Source organism: Mirounga leonina, unplaced genomic scaffold (genome assembly GCF_011800145.1).
Source record: "Mirounga leonina isolate KUSES-001 unplaced genomic scaffold, KU_Mleo_1.0 Mir_92, whole genome shotgun sequence".
NCBI lineage: Eukaryota > Metazoa > Chordata > Mammalia > Carnivora > Phocidae > Mirounga > Mirounga leonina.
The window spans coordinates 25,017,653-25,037,908 of NW_023270852.1; the positions used below are offsets into that span (position 1 = coordinate 25,017,653).

The 20,256-nt window shown below is 39.4% G+C and overlaps 1 protein-coding gene across 2 annotated transcripts in view; it reads right to left on the reverse strand.

The window, feature by feature from the left end:
• Positions 1-20,256, reverse strand: part of LOC118004280 (disks large homolog 1-like) — a 1,118,862-nt gene that overhangs the window by 761,055 nt on the left and 337,551 nt on the right. For both annotated transcript variants that reach the window (XM_034995574.1, XM_034995573.1), the window contains exon 3: positions 19,260-19,405. In XM_034995574.1, the coding sequence (XP_034851465.1) occupies positions 19,260-19,405 (146 nt within the window). The remainder of the gene's footprint in view (positions 1-19,259; positions 19,406-20,256) is intronic.

Sequence of the window (20,256 nt, forward strand, 5' to 3'; positions counted from 1 at the left end):
GTTCCCTTGTCCTGTAACAGCTCACTGGGCACTCCCCTCTTTGTTCCTTTATTCTGTTTAAAGATTTTTTTTTTTTTTAAGATTTTATTTATTTATTCATGAGAGACAGAGAGAGAGAGGCAGAGGGAGAAGCAGGCTCCCAAGGAGCAGAGAGCCCGATGCGGGACTCGATCCCAGGACCCTGGGATCATGACCTGAGCCGAAGGCAGACGCTTAACCATCTGAGCCACCCAGGCGCCCCTGTTTTAAAGATTTTTACATGCTTGACTAATCCTGTATACATGGAGGAATGTGCCTTACTACACCCCTGCTGTAGAAGGTATATAAGAGTATGAAAAATAAACCTCGGCACCTCGGGCTTTTGCTCGGGGTCTCCTGCGCCTCACTATACTGTCGTCTCTTTTTCTCAGTTCCTTCGCTGCCCCAGGTCCACAACTCTCAGAGGTTGGCAAGAGGCACCCGAACAGGGACCTTAAGCCCCCATCGAGGAGTGATTGGCCAGCGATAGGAACCCTACAGAAGGTGGTAAGTAGGAAAGTTTATTACAGGGTTATGGGGCAATCAAATTCGAAAGCATCAGGTTTTGCTGCGTTGATACATCATTTTCTTAAAGAATATGGAGCTAAAGTTACTAAGCAGCGCATAGAAAAATGTTTGGAAACAGTAGTTGAATATAATCCTTGGTTTCTGGAAGAAGGCTCCTTAGATGAGGAGACTTGGGTCCGAGTGAAAAATAGTGTCTTGAAGGCTATGATACAGGGTGAAACGATTCCCCTTGATTTCTGACCCATTTGGGCTTTAGTATGAGTGGTGATCAATACTATGGAAACTGGGGATAAGTTATCCCCAGCTGAGGTTGCTAAAGAAACTACCAACTCTTTACATACATATGAATTAGACGATGAGACTTTAGAAAAGGCTAAGACTGGAAGTAAAAAAATTTTCGCGGCTTCAGTCCCGGCCATCACCCACGGCCCCTCCGCTTTTAACCGAGGACCCCACCAAAGATGATCAACCTCCCTCCACAATAGATTTATTCCCTCTTAAAAGATCCCCTCTAGCTCTCTCACCTCTCGAAAAGGAACTCCAATAGCAAGGGGCTAATAATGATCTATTTATGGCTTTTCCCATAGACCGAACACAAGCTGCTGGTCCCGTCTATGAGGGATTAGATTTAAATGCTTTAAGGGAACTAAAGAAAGTTTGCCACTTGTATGGACCCACAGCCCCCTATACTATAGAGATTTTGAAAGCTTGGGCAAATTCTGGGGAATGGATTCCTCATGATTGGCACATGGTTGCAAGGGCTTGCCTTAAGCCACAGGATTTATTACAATGGAAAATGTGGTTATGGGATGCTGCCTATATGAAAGCCCAGGCAAATCGGGCTAACCCAGCCATGCATCATACTTCTTTTGAAATGCTCACAGGCTCTGGCCCTTTTCAGATGTTCGAGAGCAGCTGGTTAACACTCCACCTGTAGCCACCGCGCAGGTATCTGAAATCACTCTTATACATCAAGCTCGGATAGCCTCCCTTCAGCTCATGGCCTTACAAAAACAACAGGATATAAAATGTTATAATTGTGGAAAAATAGGACATGTCAAGAAGGAATGCCGTAAAGCCCCCCAACCCTAGAGCCAATTCTCCTTTTAATACTGCCCCTAGCCTCTGCCCTCATTGTGGCAAAGGCAAAAATTGGGCCAAGGAATGCACATCCAAATTTGACAGGCAAGGTAACCCACTCCCATTAAGGTCAGGAAACGGGATGCGGGGCCACCCCCAGGTCCCGAACAACAACGGGGGATTCAATATGTCACCTCTCCAGCAGCAACTTCCTGCTGCGCACATAAACCCTCCGTGTTATCACTCAGTCCCGCCACCCAGGGAAGTGCCGCATTAGATTTAACCACTCCTTTTACAGTAAATCTTCACCCTGGTCTTGGGCCGCAAAAAATACCCATGGGTTATTACGGACCTTTACCACGAGGAACCGTGGGTCTTGTGCTAGGAAGATCTAGCCTAAATCTTAAAGGAATCCAGGTGATGACTGGAGTAATAAATTCTGACTATGAGGGAGAAATAATGGTGGTCGCACACACTCGGGTTCCTTGGACCTTTAAGGGGGGAGATAGAATTGCTCAGTTATTATTATTGCCCTCTGTGCAAATTGGTCAGTCCCAACAGATCAGACGAGGAGGATTTGGTAGTACTGATCCTTTTATGGTTAAATGGGCTTCATTATTGACTCAGACTGACCACCCTTCTATGACTCTCAAAATTTGGGGAAAAACTTTCTCGGGTCTAGTAGATTCTGGAGCCGATATTTCAGTAATAGCCTCCCAGCATTGGCCTAATACCTGGCCCATGCAAGCAACCTCTAGTTCGGTAGGAGGAATAGGTTTTGTGACGGCAGAAGAAATTCAACAAAGTAGTGTGCCACTTAAATGTGAGGGACCAGATGGATTAGAAGGAGTTACCCAGCCTTTCATCTTAAGTACCCCCATTAATCTTTGGGGAAGAGATCTCTTGCAACAATGGGGAGCCGAGCTAATCATCCCCCCAAATCGACCAGTTAATCAAATCATGACAAAAATGGGCTATAAGCCAGGACAGGGCTTTGGCAGACAACATCAAGGAATAAAGGAGCCTATCATTGCCCAAGGACAAACTCATAGGGCTGGACTGTGTTACCCCTTTTTTCTAGGGGCCATTGAGGAAAAGAGGCCTGTCCCTATTAAAATACATGGAAAACTTCTTCCCCAGTTTGGATTCCTCAATGGCCCTTTCCGATAGAAAATTTGCAGGCCTTAGAGCAAATTGTTCAAGAGCAATTGCAGGCAGGACATATTGTTGCAATCTCCTTGGAACTCTCCCATTTTTGTAATCAGAAAGAAATCAGGCAAATGGAGGCTCTTAATAGACCTTCAGAATGTTAATCCCATCATGGAGCCTTTGGGTGCCTTGCAGCCTGGGTTATCCACTCTTACAGCTGTTCCCAAACAATGGCCATTGATAATAATAGATCTTAAGGATTGTTTCTATACCATAGCCATTCACCCTGAGGATAAGGAGAAATTTGCCTTTTCTATTCCCAGCACTAACAATAAGGAACCAATGAAACGATATCAATGGACAGTTTTGCCACAAGGCCTGACTAATTCTCCTACCATGTGTCAGTATTATGTTGGCCAGGTCCTCCAACCTGTTAGAAAGTCTCGGTCCTACATTATTCATTATATGGATGATATTTTGCTGGCATCACAAACTGAAACCGAATTACAAAATGTGTATCAGGCCACTTCTCAACACTTGACTTCTGCAGGTCTCATAATGGCCCCAGAGAAGATCCAAACAACTACTCCAGCTTCTTATCTAGGCACAGTGGTAGATAGAACCACAGTGAAACCTCAAACAATGCAAATTCGTAGGGATACCCTCCTTACTCTTAACGATTTTCAGAAACTCCTAGGAGACATTAACTGGATTCGTCCTCTCCTAGGGACTCCAACTTATAAATTACAAAATTTATTTAACACTTTACAAGGTGATTCTGCTTTAGATAGTCCTCGCACTCTATCCTCAGAGGCAGAGGCCGAATTGCAGTTTGTTGAGGAGCGATTAAAAACTGCCTTTGCTTACAGGTATGATGATTCTCTCCTCCTGCTGCTTATTTTCCCTACCCCTCATTCTCTGACTGGTGTCTTAGCGCAAGAAGACAAACCTCTCGAATGGGTGACTTTACATACAAAAACTTCTCGAACTGTTACTCCATATCTATCTCCTGTCGCTTCACTCATTCTTCAAGGATGAAAGCATTCTATTCAAATTCTTGGTTTTGACCCAGCGCTCACTCTTTTACCTATCTCTTCCACATCTTTTAAGGAAGTCCTTCCCTTCTCTACTGATCTGCAAATATCTCTTGCAGATTATACTGGGCGCATATGTTGCCACTATCCATCAGGTAAACTATGGGACTTCCTAAAGCACACTGCCTGGGTTATAAATCGTGTAGTTCGTAACGTCCCAATCCCCTCAGCTCCTACATACTTTATTGGTGGCTCTTCCTCTGGGCACGCCGGAGTCTGGGGCCCTGCTATTCAGTGCTCCATAAAAACCCATTACACTTCTGCTCAACAGGTCAAACTTGCAGCTTTATTGTTTTTATTGCAGAATGTTCATTATCCTACAAATATCGTATCTGATTCTGCTTACATAGTTGGCATTTTTGCACCTTTGGAAACAGCTCTCATTTCCACAACTCATTCTATCATTAACCCTTTGCTTCAGGAATTACAATTAGAAATTCAATCTCGAACTCACCCTTTTTTCATTACTCATATCCGCTCTCATTCTAACCTCCCTGCACCTCTTACACAGGGAAATCAGTCTGCTGATTTATTGGCTACTCCTGTTCTTGAAACTCCACAAGCAGAACACGCCCATCTTCATACCAACGCCAACCATCTTCATTCACACTATAAAATACCCTTACGCTCTGCCAGGCAAATAGTCTCTTCCTGTCCTATTTGTCAACCTCTACATTTAACTGAGCATCCAGCGGGCATCAATCCCAGAGGCACAGCTCCTGATTGTATTTGGCAAATGGACGTTACTCATTTTCCCCCTTTTGGATGCCTCTCGTATATGCATGTTACAATAGACACTTTTTCAGGATTTCTTCATGCTACTCCATTGACCGGAAAAAAGGCTGGGCATGTTATTTCTCACTTGCCTGAATGTTTCGCTATTATGGGGTTACCTACTTGTTTCAAGACAGACAATGGCCCAGCATATACTAGCAAAAAAGTACGAGAATTCCTTGCAGAATAGCAAATACAGCATATCATGGGTATTCCTTATAATCCTCAGGGACAAGCTGTAGTGGAAAGGGCACATGCCACCATTAAAAAACAACTGCATAAAACTATTTCTAAAATGAAAGGGGGAATCTCCCCCCAAGATGTCATGGCACAAACCTTATTTATTTTAAATTTTTTAAACTTACCCCAAGGAGAACCATATACTAGAGCTGACAAACATTTCTCACCAGCCTCAATCTCAGCTCAGGATGCACCCATGTGGATAAAAAATGAGGAAAATAATTGGTTGCCCAGGAAATTAATTACCCAAGGCCCTGGTTATGCTTGTGTCATTTCAGATGGATCCAGTCGAGCAATTTGGATACCTCTTCAGAAAGTCTGGCCCAGGGCCAGCGATAAAGACAACAGAAGACATCTCTCAGCTGCTGCAGGGATTGACTACCCAACACCCTGTCTGATAGATGGCAACACTCTCCTTGAAGAGACCTCAAAAATGAAAATTGCCCCCAACAACACCCCCAACTTGGGGGCAACTGAAGACCCTCAGTCAGAGTGTGGAGCGAGTCCTGGAGATGACCAGATCTACCAAAACCCCTGAACATTTGTTCCTGGCTATGTTAGTGGTGGTGACATGCGCCTCTGCACAGTATGGAATCCATCCTTCTTCTCCAGGCCTGTATGGGGGTCTGGATCCCAGATAATGTACCCTCAAAAAACGAGTGCCCAAAATCTCCATCACAGAGTGCTTATGACAATGGCTAATTTGGAAAAAAAAAAAGGGGGGGGGGGGAGCTGTGGGAAACAGAATGCCACAATGACCACTGGTGCATGTTCACTCAGACTCCAAGATCTCTGAGAAAACTCGAGATTACAGGGTTAAAAATAACCCGAAAGGATCAGGGTGAAATGCCTTTGGGATGTGTGTGGTCAGTTTCAAAGTATGCAGCAGAAGATGTTTTGTAGATAGGAAGCCAGCTGTAAACAGCACACTGTGCACTCCCCTCTTTGTTCCCTTGTCCTGTAAACAGCACACTGGGCACTCCCCTCTTTGTTCCTTTATTCTGTTTATTCTTACATGCTTAACTAATCCTGTATACATGGAGGAATGTGCCTTACTACACCCCTGCTGTAGAAGGTATATAAGAGTATGAAAAATAAACCTTGGCACCTAGGGCTGTTTGCTTGGGGTCCCCTGTGCCTCGCTATACTGTCATTTCTTTTTCTCAGTTTCTTCGCCACAACTCTCGGAGGTCGACACATGAGGGCAGACAGCATGGAAAAAGCAATTTGAAGAATGCCTGGGACACATAGCAGAGAGATCATTTGCTCCTCTTGGAGAATGTCCCTGGGAGGGAGCATTCACAGAGACACGTCTGCAAGAAAGAGGGAGCTGGCTGCCACTATATGCTGCCACTGCCCCTCAGCATAAACACAGAACAACCCATGGGAGGCAGTACAGTGCCAACATTGTCTTCTCAACTTCCTTATACCAAGGCCCAACACCCTATGCTCTACCAGGACTATCCTCAGTCAAGCTTGCCTCAGTCTGAGCATGATGGGTTCCTCCCCCAGAAGACCAGCATAAACCCCTGCCCACACCATATCTCCCAACCAGAGAGTTCTGCAGGGCCTCAGTTCTGGTGGAGTTGGTGTCAGGTCTCATTTCACAAGCAGACCAGAGCACAACTAGTTAAAAGTCACCATATTCGGGCCAGGGCCCAAACACTGTCCACAGCAGGCAAGAAGGGCCACTGCAGATGACTGGCCTGAGGGATAGAGCAGCCAAAATGCAATAGCAGAACGCATACAGCACACACCAGAGACACTCCCTGAAGTGCCATACCCTGGCCACTACATGACTTCTTCATAAAGCCATTACTTTCATGAGCAGGAGATATTACAGGCGTTTGTAACACAGAGAAGAAGGCAGAGACTTAGACAAAATACCAAGATGGAGGAATTTATCCCAAATGAAAGAACAACGTAAGGCTACAAAAAGAGATCTAAGTGAAATAGATAAAAGGAATATGCCTGATGGTGAATTTAAAGGAACAATCATAAGGATACCCACTGGATTTGAGAAAAGAATAGAAGACATCAGTGACCCTTACAACAAAGATAAAAGAGTTAAAAAAGAATCAGAGATGAACAATACAATAAATAAGACTGGAAATGGGCTTGATGAAATGAATTGCAAGCTGGAGAAAGCAGAGGAATGAATTAGTGATCTACAACAGAAAATAATGGAAAATAATGAAGCTAAACAAAAGAAAGAATTGTACAGCACTAGAATAGACTTAAGGAGCTCAGTGACCCCATCAAACATGATAACATTTGTATTACAGGAGTTCCAGAAGAAGAGGAGAGAGATAAGAGGGCAGAAAATTTACTTAAGAAATAATAGCCAAAAGTGGAAGGAAACAGACATTCAGATCTAGGAGACAGGGAACTTCCATCAATATCAACAAAAGCAGGCCAACACCAAGACATATGGTAATTAAATTTGCAAAAGATACTGATCAAGAAAAAAATCTTAAAAACAGCAAGACAAAAGAAGTCCTTAACTTGGGGTGCTGGGTGGCTTGGGTCGGTTAAGCATCTGCCTTTGGCTCTGGTCATGATCTCAGGGTCCTGGGATCGAGCCCCATGTTGGGCTCCCAGCTTGGCACCCTTCTGTCATTCTGCCCACTTGTGCTCTCTCTCTCTATGAATAAGTAAAATCTTAAAAAAAAAAAAAAAAGTCCTTGGTGTTTAAAAAAGATGGCAGAGGAGTAGGGGACCCTATTCCAACTGGTCCCAGGAATTGAGTTGGATATCTAACAGACCACGCTGAGCACCCACGAAATCAGCCTGAGATGTAAGAAGATCTGGATCTCTACAAACAGAATATTGCAGGTGGTTGGTTTCAAGGTATGAAGAGGGGAGCCGTGGTTCTGTGGGCAGATATCAGAGGATAAATGGCAGCAGGAGGGAGCCTGACTGTGGGGATCCTACACCACTGGTGAGCGATACCCTCCCACGCTGGGGACCAGGCACAGACTTGCAGACTGATACTGGCAGGGAAAGGACTTTAGATGGAAACCAAAGTGGCGGGATCAGGCATGTGAACTGTGGGCGGCTGGCAGTTTTAGAGGCATAAAGGGGAGAGACGTGCCTCGACCTGGAGGCAGGACTGGGAGCGCTGCGGAGGGGCACACAACCCAGGCCACTGCAGTTTATAGCAGTACAGACAGAAATGGAGAGACTGTGGCCTGGAGAGCTCAATGAAGAACAGACTGCGATCTCTCTGCTCTGAGGCAGAGGGTTGGAATTGGTCTCTTCTGCTCTGACTCTTGGAAGAGATGTGGAAAGCTGCCAGGGAAAGCCGCCAGAGAACAAAAGCCCCCCCAAAAAAGTTCCCACTAAGCCCATTCCCCTCCAGACAGGGGCAGGAGAACTCTGCCCAAACAGGGTTGCCTGAGTAACAGCATGGCAGGCCCCTCCCCCAGAAGACAGGCTGGGAGAACAAGAGGCCAGCAACCCTAAGGTCCCTAGAAAACAGGTGCATCTTGCTTGGGTTGTGGCCAATAATTTGGACTCTATACATTCCCTCAACCACCCCTCAACAGATCATTAGGAGGAGGAACCCCCAAAATAAGAAAGACTCAGAGATTATGACTTATGCCACAGATTTACAAATGGATGTAGATATAACCAAGATGTCGGAGATGGAATTCAGGCTAGCAATTGTAAAGACAATGGCTAGAATGGAGAAGTCAATTAATGGCAACATAGAGTCTCTAAGGGCAGAAATGAAAGCTGAATTAGCAGAACTTAAAAATGCTATCAATGAGATCCAAGCTAATATAGATAATCTAACAGCTAGGGTAAGTGAGGCAGAAGAATGAATTAGTGACCTGGAAGACAATTTAATAGATTAAAATTGAAAAGAGGAGGCCAGGGAAAACAACTCAGAATCCATGAAAATAGAATCAGAGAAATAAATGACACCATGAAGCGTTCCAATGTCAGAATTATTGGAATCCCATAAGGGTTGAGAGAGAGAGGGGACTAGAAAATATATTTGAGCAAATCGTAGCTCAGAACTTCCCTAATCTGGGGAATGAAACAAACATTCCTGTCCTAGAGGCAGAGAGGACCCCTCCCATGATCAAGGAAAACAGGCCAACACCCTGGCATGTAATAGTAAAACTGGCAAGTCTTAGAACCAAGGAAACCATTTTAAGGGCAGTTAGGGGGAAGAGATTACTTACATACAGAGGGAGGAACATCAGAATAACATCAGACCTATCCACAGAGACCTGGCAAGCCAGAAAGGGCTGGCAAGACATATTCACCGTACTAAACGAGAAGAACACGCAGCCAAGAATACTTTATCTGACAAGGCTGTCATTTAGAATGATGGAGAGATCCAGAGCTTCCAAGACCGGCAGAAACTGAAAGAATATGTGACCACTAAGGCAGCCCTACAAGAAATATTACAGGGGGATTCTATAAAAGGAGAAAGACCCCAAGAGTGATATACAACAGAAATTTACAGGGACAATCTATAAAAACAAGGTCTTCACAGGCAACTTGATGACAATAATTTCATATCTTTCAATAATCACTCTCAATGTGAATGGCCTAAATGCTCCCATAAAACGTCAAAGGGTTGCAGATTGGATAAAAAGATAGGACCCATCTATATGCTGTCTACAAGAGACTCATTTTGAACCTAAAGATACATCCAGACTGAAAGTGAAGGGATGGAGATACATCTTCCATGCCAGCAGACCTCAAAAGAAAGCTGGGGCCAATAATTTGGACAATTCTTATATCAGACAAATCAGATTTTAAACTAAAGACTGTAGTTAGAGACACAGAAGGACACTATATCATTCTTAAAGGGTCTATCCAACAAGAAGATCAAACAATTGTAAGTATCTATGCCCCCAACATGGGAGCAGCCAACTATATAAGCCAACTGTTAACCAAAATAAAGAGTCATATTGATAAGAATACGTTAATTGTAGGAGAGCTCAATACTCCACTCTCAGCAATAGACAGATCATCGAAGCAGAAAATCAACAAGGAAACAAGAGCTTTGAATGACACAATGAACCAGATGGACCTCCTAGGTATATAAAGAACATTCCACCTTAAAACAACAGAATACTCATTTTTCTCGAGTGCACATGGAACTTTCTCCAAAATAGACCACATACTGGGTCACAAATCAGGTCTCAACTGATACCAAAAGACTGAGATTATTTCCTGCATATTCTCAGGCCACAATGCTTTAAAACTGGAACTCGATCAGAAGAAAAAATTTGGAAGAACTTCAAACACTTGGAAGCTAAAGACCACTTTGCTCAAGAATGTTTGGGTCAACAAGGAAATCAAAGAACTTAAACAATTCATGGAAACCAATGAGAATGAAAACACATAGGTCCAAAACCTATGGGATACTGCAAAGGCGGTCCTAAGGGGGAAATACATAGCCATCCAAGCCTCACTCAAAAAAATAGAAAAATCCCGAATTCACCAACTAACTCTACACCTTAAAGATCTAGAGAAAAAGCCTCAAACGATGCCTAAGCCATGCATTAGAAGAGAAATAATTAAGATTAGAGCAGAGATCAATGAATTAGAGACCAGAAACACAGTAGATCAGATCAACGAAACTAGAAGCTGGTTTTTTGAAAGAATTAATAAGATCGATAAACCACTGGCCAGACTTTTCCCAAAGAAAAGAGGAAGGACCCAAATTAATAAAATTATGAATGAAAGGGGAGAGATCATGACTAACACCAAGGAAATAAAAACAATTATTAGAAATATTATCAACAACTATATGCCAATAAACTGAGCAATCTGGATGAAATGGAGGCCTTCCTGGAAACCTATAAGCTGCCAAGACTGAAAAAGGAAGAAACTGACAACCTGAATAGGCCAATAACCAGCAACGAGATTGAAGCAGTGATCAAAAACCTCCCCAAAAACAAGAGTTCAGGACCTGATGTATTCCCTGGAGAATTCTACCAAACATTCAAATAAGAAATAATACCTATTCTCCTGAAGCTATTTCAAAAATAGAAACAGAAGGAAAGCTTCCAGACTCACTCTATGAGGCCAGCATTACCTTATTCTGCAAACCAGTCAAAGACCCCATCAAAAAGGAGAATTTCAGACCAATATCCCTGATGAATATGGATTCCAAAATCCTCAACAAAATCCTAGCTAATAGATTCCAACAATACATTAAAAGGATCCTCCACCATGAGCAGGTGAGATTTATCCCCAGGATGCCAGGGTGGTTCAACATTTGCAAATCAATCAATGTGATAGAACACATTAATAAGAGGAGAGGGAAGAACCATATGGTCCTCTCAATTGATGCAGAAAAAGCATTTGACAAAATACAGCATCCTTCTCTGATTAAAACTCTTCAGAATATAGGGATAGAGGGAACATTCCTCAAGTTCATAAAATCCATCTATGAAAAACCCACAGCAAATATCATCCTCAATGGGAAAAAGCTGAGAGCCTTTCCCTTAAGATCAGGAACATGACAAGGATGCCCAATCTTGCCACTATTTTTCAACATAGTACTAGTATGCCTAGCAACAGCAATCAGACAACAAAAAGAAATAAAAGGTATTCAAATTGGCAAAGAAGAAGTCAAACTCTCTCTTTGTGCAGATGACATGATACTTTATGTGGAAAACTCAAAAGACTCCACCCCCAAATTACTAGAACTCATACAGCAATTCAGTAATATGGCAGGATACAAAATCAATGCACAGAAATCAGTTGCTTTCTTATACGCTAACAATGCAACTGTAGAAAGAGAAATTAGAGAAATGATTCCATTTACAATAGCACCAAAAACCATAAGATACCTCAGAATAAACCTAACCAAAGAGGTAAAGGATCTATACTCTAGGAACTATAGAATACTCATGAAAGATATTGAAGAAGACACAAAAAGATGGAAAAACATTCCATGCTCATGGATCAGAAGAATAAACATTGTTAAAATGTCTATGCTATGTCTAGACCTTCAATGCCATCCCAATCAAAATTCCAATGATATTTTTCAAAGTGCTGGAACAAACAATCCTAAAACTTGTATGGAATCAGAAAAGACCCCGAATCACCAAGGAAATGTTGAAAAAGAAAAACAAAGCTGGAGACATCATGTTGCCCGATTTCAAGCTATATTACAAAGCTGTGATCACCAAGACAGCATGGTACTGGCACAAAAACAGACATATAGACCAATGGAACAGAATGGAGAGCCCAGATATGGACCCTCAACTCTATTGTCAAATAATCTTTGACAAAGCAGGAAAAAATATGCAACGGAAAAAAGACAGTCTCTTCAATAAATGGTGCTGGGAAAATTGGACAGCCACATGGAGAAGAATGAAACTCGACCATTCTCTAACACCATATACAAAGGTAAACTCAGAATGGATGAAAGACTTCAATGTGAGACAGGAATCCATCAAAATCCTAGAAGGAGAACATAGGCAGTAACCTTTTTGACATTGGCCACAGCAACTTCTTTCAAGATACATCTCCAAAAGCTAGTGAAACAAAAGCAAAAATGAACTTTTGGGACTTCATCAAGATAAAAAGCTCTGCACAGCAAAGGAAACAGTCAATAAAACAAAGAGGTAACCCACAGAATGGGAAAAGATATTTGCAAATGACACTACAGATAAAGGGCTGGTATCCAAGATCTATAAAGAACTTCTCAAACTCAACACCCAAAAAACCAATAATCAAGTCAAAAAATGAGCAGAAGACATGAAAAGACACTTCTCTGAAGAAGACATACAAATGGCTAACAGACACATGAAAAAATGTTCATCATCATTAGCTATCAGGGAAATTCAAATCAAAACCACACTGAGATACCACCTTAAATGGACAGGGAAAGAAACAACAAATGTTGGAGAGGTTGTGGAGAAAGGGGAACCCTCTTACACTGTTGGTGGGAATGCAAGATGGTACAGCCACTTGGAAAACACTGTGGCGGTCCCTCAAAAAATTAAAAATAGAGCTACCCTATGACCCAGCAATTGCACTCCTGGGTATTTACCCCAAAGACACAGATGTAGTGAAAAGAAGGGCCATATGCACCCCAATGTTCATAGCAGCAATGTCCGCAATAGCCAAACTGTGGAAAGAGCTGAGATGCCCCTCAACAGATGAATGGATAAAGAAGATGTGGTCCATCTATACAATGGAATATTACTCAGTCATCAGAAAGGATGAATACCCAACTTTTACATCAACATGGATGGGACTGGAGGAGATTATGCTAAGCGAAATAAGTCAAGTAGAGAAAGTCAATTATCATATGGTTTCCCTTATTTGTGGAACATAAGAAATAGCATGGAGGACATTAGGAGAAGGAAGGGGAAAATGAAGGGGTGGGGAATCGGAGGGAGAGATGAGCTATGAGAGACTATGGACTCTGAGAAACAAACAGGGTTTTAGAGGGGAGGGAGGTGGGGGGATGGGTTAGCCTGGTGATGGGTATTAAGGATGGCATGTACTGCATGGAGTACTGGGTGTTATACGAAAACAATGGATCACATCAAAAACTAAAAAAAAAAAAAAAAGTCCTTAACTTACAAGGGAAAACCCATAAAGCTAGCTGATTTCTCAACAGAAACATGGCAAACCAGAAGGCAGTATATGATACATTCTAAGTGTTGACTGGGAAAAATCTATAGCCAAGCATACTCTATCCATCAAGGCTATCACTGAGAATAAAGGAGAGATAAAGAGTTTCTCAGACAAACAAATAGCAAAGGAGTTTATGACCACTAAACTAGCCTTGCAAGAAATATTAAAGGGGACTCTTTAAATGCAGGGGAGAGAACAAAAGTGACAAAAACAAGAAACGATCAGAGAAAATCTCCAGAAACAATGACAAAACAAGTAATAAAATGGCAATAAATACATATCTATCAATAATTACTTTGAATGTAAATGGACTAAATGCTCCAATCAAAAAACACAGAGTGTCAGAACGGATTTAAAAAAAAAAAAAAGACCCATCTATATGCTACGTACTAGAGACTCATTTTAGACCTAAAGACCCCTGTAGATTGAAAGTGAGGGGGAAGAGAAACATTTGCAAATGGATATAAAAAATAAAGCTAGAGTAGCAATACTTACATTGGACAAACCAGACTATAAAAAAAGACAAAAAAAGAGAATTATATAATCATAAAGGGGATAATCCAACAAGAAGATAAAACAATTGTAAATATTTATGCACCCAACATGGGAGCACCCAAATATATAAAACAATTAATAAGAAACATAAAGAGACTCACTGATAATAATACAATAATATTAGGGGATTTTAACACCCACTAACATCAATGGACACGATCATCTAAACAGAAAATCAGTGAGGAAACAATAGCTTTGAATGACACACTGGACCAGGTGGACTTAACAGATACATTCAGAACATTCCATCCTAAACAGCAGAATATAAATTCTTTCAAAGTGCACATGGAACATTCTCCAGAATAGATCACATATTAGGTCACAAATAAGGCCTCAACAAATACAAAAAGATTGAGATCATACCATGCATCTTTTCTAACCATAATGCTAAGAAATTTGAAGTCAACCACAAGAAAAAAATCTGGAAAGACCACAACTACATGGAGATTACACAACATGCTACTAAAGAATGAATGGGTCAACCAGGAAATCAAAGAAGAAGTAAAAAACAGTATATGGAAAGAAATGAAAATGAATATTCAATGGTCCCAAGTCTTTGGGATGCAGCAAAAGTGATCCTAAGAGGTAAACTTATTGCAATACAGGTCTACCTCAAGAAGCCAGAAAAATCTCAAATAAACAATCTAATCTTACACCTAAGGGAGATAGAAAAAGAACAATGAATAAAACCTAAAGCCAGCAGAAGGGAGGCCATAATAAAGATGAGAGCAGAAATAAATGATATAGAAATTAAAAAACAATAGACCAGATCAATGAAATGAGGAGCTGGTTCTTTGAAAAAATTAATAAAACTGATAGACTTATCAAAAAGAAATGAGAAAGGACCTAAATAAATAAAATCAGAAATGAGAGAGGAGAAATAACAATCAATACCACAGAAATACAAACAATTATGAGTATATTATGAAAAACTATGTGCCAAGAGGTTGGACAACCTGGAAGAAATGGATAAATTCCTAGAAACATAAACTACCAAAACTGACCCAGGAAGAAATAGAAAACTTGAACAGACCAATAACAAGCAGAGAAATTGATTCAGTAATCAAAAGAGCTCCCAACAAACAAAAGTCCAGGGCCAGATGGCCTCACAGGTAAATTCTACCAAACATTTAAAAAAAGAGTTACTAGCTATTCTCCCCAAACTTTTCCAAAAAATAGAAATGGAAGGGAAACTTCCCTATTTATTATATGAGGGCAGCATTACCCTGATACCAAAACCAGACAAAGACTCCACCAAAAAAGAGAACTACAGGCCAATATCCCTGATGAACATGAACGCAAAAATTCTCAATAAAGTACTAGCATATTGTATCCATCAGTACTTTAAAAGAATCATTTACCATGATTAAATGGGATTTGTTCCTGGGCTCCAAGGTGGTTCAATATTTGTAATCAATCAATGTAATACACCATATTAATAAAAGAAAGGATGAGAACCATATGATCATTTCAATAGTTGCATAAAAAGCATATGACAAAATAGAGCATCCATTCATGATAAAAACCCTCAACAAAGTAGGGGGAACATACCTCAACATAAAAAAAGCCTTATATGAAATACCAACAGCTAACATCATCCTCAATGGGGAAAATCTAAGAGCTTTTCCTCTAAAGTCAGAAACAACACAGAGATATCCACTCTCACCACTGTCATTTACCATAGTACTGCAAGACCTAGCCACAACAATCAGACAACAGAAAGAAATAAATGGCATCCAAATCAGCAAGGAAGCAGTCAAACTTTCACTATTTGCAGATGACATGATACTCTTTATAGAAAACCCAAAACCTCGACCAAAAAAAATGCTGGAACTGATACACGAATTTAGTAAAGCCATAGGATACAAAATCAACATACAGAAATCTGTTGCATTTCTATACATGAATAATGAAGCAGCAGAAACAAATCAAAGAATCAATCCTATTTACAATTGCACCAAAAACCATAACATACCTAGGAATAAACTTAACCAAAGAGGTAAAAGGCCATACTCTGCAAACTATTAAGCACTGCTGAAAGTAATTGAAGATCACACAAAGAAATGGAAAGACATCCCATGCTCATGGACTGGAAGAACAATACTGTTAAAATGTCTATACTAAAAGTAATCTATACATTTAATGCAATTTCTATCAAAATATCAACAGCATTTTTCACAGAGCTAGAACAAACAATCCTAAAATTTGTAGGGGATACAAAAACCCCAAATAGCCAAAGCAACCTTGAAAAAGAAAAGCAAAGCTGGAGGCATCACAATCTCAGACTTCAAGTTATATTACAAAGCTGTAGTGATCAAAACAGTATGGCACTAGCTCAAATATAGACACAAAGATCAATGGAACAGAAAAGAAAACTGAGAAATGAACCCAAAACTATATGGTAAATTAATCTTTGACAATGTAGGAAAGAATATTTAATGGAAAAAAGATAGTCTCTTCAAGAAATGATGCTGGGAAAACTGGACAGCAACAGGGAAAAGCATGAAACTGGACCACTTTCTTATACCATACACAAAAATAAATTCCAAATGGATTAAAGATCTAAATGTGAGACCTGAAACTGTAAAAATTCCTAGAGGAGAACACAGGCAGTAACCTCTTTGACATCAGTGGTAGCAACTTCTTTCTAGATATATCTCCTGAAGCAAGGGAAACAAAAGCAAAAATAAACTACTGGACTTCATCAAAATAATGCAAACTGGTGCAGCCACTCCGGAAAACAATATTGAGATTCCTCAAAAAGTTAAAAATAGAACTACCCTGTGATCCAGCAATTGCACTCCTAGGTATTTACCCAAAGAATACAAAAATACATATTCAAAGAGATTCATGCACACCAATGTTTGTAGCAGCATTATCTACAATAGCCAAATTATGGAAACAGCTCAAGTTTCCATCAACTGATGAATGGATTAGGAAGATGTGGTACACACACACGCACACACACACACACACACCATGGGATATTAATCAGCCATAAAAAAAAATGAAATCTTGCCATTCATAATGATATGGGTAGAGCTAGAGAGTACTGGGTGAAATAAATCAGAGAAAGAAATATACCATATGATTTCACTCATGTTTGGAATTTAAGAAACAAAACAAATGAGCAAAGTGAAAAAAAAAAAGAGGGAAAAGGCAAACCAAGAAATAAACTCAACTATAGAGAACAAACTGATGGTTATCAGAGAGGTAGGTCGGGGGAGGGTGTTAAATAAGTAATGGAGAGAAGGAGTGCACTTGTTGAGCACTGGGTATTGTACGAAGTGTTGAGTCACTATATTGCACACCTGACACTAATATTATACTGCATGTTAACTAACTGGAATTTAAATAAAAACTTAAAGAAATATAAATACCCAATAACTATTAAAAAAAAAAAAGACCCATAAATAGTGAACTGTGGTTTCCAGAGGGGCAGGGGTTGGGGGATGGGCAAAATGGGTAAAGGGTAGTGGGAGGTATACGTTTCCAGTTATAGAATGAAAAAGCAAGGTGATGAAAGGTATAGTATAGGGAATATAGTCAATGGTATTGTAATAGAGCTGTATGGTGACAGATAATAGCTATACTTGGGTGCATAGCATAATGTATAGAGTTGTCAAATCATTATGTTGTACACTTGAAACTACTGTAACATCATGTGTCAACTATGCTACAATAAGAAAAGGGTAAAACAAAACAGTTCAGTCTCAATAATGAATAATAACTGAAATCTAAAGCATTAAGTAACAAATTTTATCTATTAATTTGATTAACATTTTAAATAATTAATACTACTGAGGGTATAGATAATGACTTTCAAACACTGCTGGTAGTATCTTTCTGCAAAGCACTTTGACAATTTATATCAAGAGACTTACAAATGTCAATGTCTTTGAACGCAGTAGTTTCATCAGAAAACACACAATGGTTGATATACACAGATATCTATTATAGCATTATTCATAGCTGAGAACTGGAAATAGCCTAAATATTGAATGGAGAACTATTTAAGTAAATTCCAAATGATGGACTATTATATAGCCTTTAAAATATTTCCCATAATATAGGAAAATATTATTAGTATAGTATTAAATATAAAACTCATAAAAAACACCATATATTCTGTTGTACAAATTTCATGTACATATATTTCTACAGAAGAAAAGACTTAAAAAGTCAAAATGATTATAGGTATCTGAAATTAAGATTTTTAATACTTTCAGTATTTATAAACTTTATATAGTGGTATCAATTAACAATTATTAACTTTTTCTTCAAATAAGTAAGGTAATCATCAGACTTAATCTCTTAATCTCTTCCATTTTTTAAATCAATTCTGAGCAGGATAGAAAGCATATCATAGGCCTCAATCTTAACAGTCCAAAGATTCAGCAAAGTGCCATTGATTAGGATTCCATGTAGCTTCCAAGTCAGCTTCACTACACAGTCTTGACAGTGTGTGTGTGTGTGTGTGTACTACTACCTGCCTTCCAAGTATTGAATGCCACTTAAAAATATCATTGATCTGCCCCGCCTCCATATTAATCCTGTTATGAACTGAAACATTCCTCAACTTGCCTTACTCTGTTGATTCCAACAGTACCCTCCAAAATTTTGACCTCATTATCCTATATATAAAAACCATTTGAACACAGAACTCTACTAGCCTTATATTTATTTTTAAATGTGTATGTATTACTGTTAATATACTATATAACTTATCCAAAATTTTTAAAAATATAAAGAATATGATAAAAAGTATAAATGGAAGTTCTATTATTTTGCTTCTAAACCTAATGGGTCATTTTAAAACACCCTAAGATATATGGCCCTACTATGCAGATGACAGCTACAGACCACACTGTCCAATCCCATCTCCTTCCCATATTGCATCTGGAACCATGTTCTGAAATTCCAGAATGCCTTAGACTTGAGTCAACTCAGACTATCACAATATTCATAACAGAACTCACTTGTACAATGTGAAGAATCATATCTTCCCATGCCTTTTTGTCTCTTGGCAAAATCTGGACAATTATATGTAAATATTGCATATAGTATGGTATAACTACATTTATATTATTATTGTTGCTATCTGTCAGTAATGATTACTACTACTGTGACTGTGACCACTTTACTGTCATATGTGTCATAATATTATTCAGTTCTTTTAGATGTTTCAGTATATACCTCTGCAGGTTTTTGAAGGTTATCATGGCATGGAGCAAGAAGGGATGTCTTCTCCCATTTCTGTGCAACTTGATTGGCTTCTTCTATCTTCTGATCACAACTTTTTTGAGAATTTAGCAACGTCACCTCATAAAATTCTTGAATATCTGTGAAAAAATGTAAGGGAAGGATCAAATGTCATGTACCATCACATAAATAGCTTCTGCATGTATGTATATATGAAAAAATTTTCTGACTAAAAGAACTACATACATGTGACCCCAAAGAAAAATAACAAAAATAAGGAAATCTTGAAAATTGCATTTTTATCTGCATGAGAATTCTTTATTTGTAATTGCAAAAACTGGAAACAACCAAGATGTCCTTCAATCATTGAATAAACAAGTTGTAGTAAGTCCATATTCAGCAATAAGGAGGAATGAGCTATCAATCCATGTAAAAACAGATGAATCTTAAATGTTAAGTTTAAACATCTGGTCTAAAAAAGCTACATATTATATGATTCCATTTGTATAATATTTTAGAAAAAGCAAAACTAAAAAGACAGTAAAATGATCAGTGATCACTAAAGGTACTGGGGGTGGGGAAAAGGATTAAATAGGTAAAGCACAGGGTGATGAAAATATTCTGTAGTGATACTGCATTGGTGGACACCTAATATGAAGCATTTGTTAAAGCCCATAGAACTTTACAGCACAGAGAGTAAACCTTAATGTATGAAAATTAAAAAAAAACATTTAGTAGGTCAAGGAATCCTAAGATGAAACACAGACTGTGACAAAAGAATCTAACTGTATTACAAATGTGTGAAATAACCTCCCTGAAGGCAGTAGGAGAAAAAGGTAGTATCCTGAAAATGAGTAGAAACCATAAAACCAAAGACAAAGGAATTATTACAAAAGAATCCTACTCTATTCTTTAGTCAACAAATTTGTTTCCCATGATGAGTGAAAGTTAGCAACTTTGGAACCACTGTACATATATATTAGAATTGAAC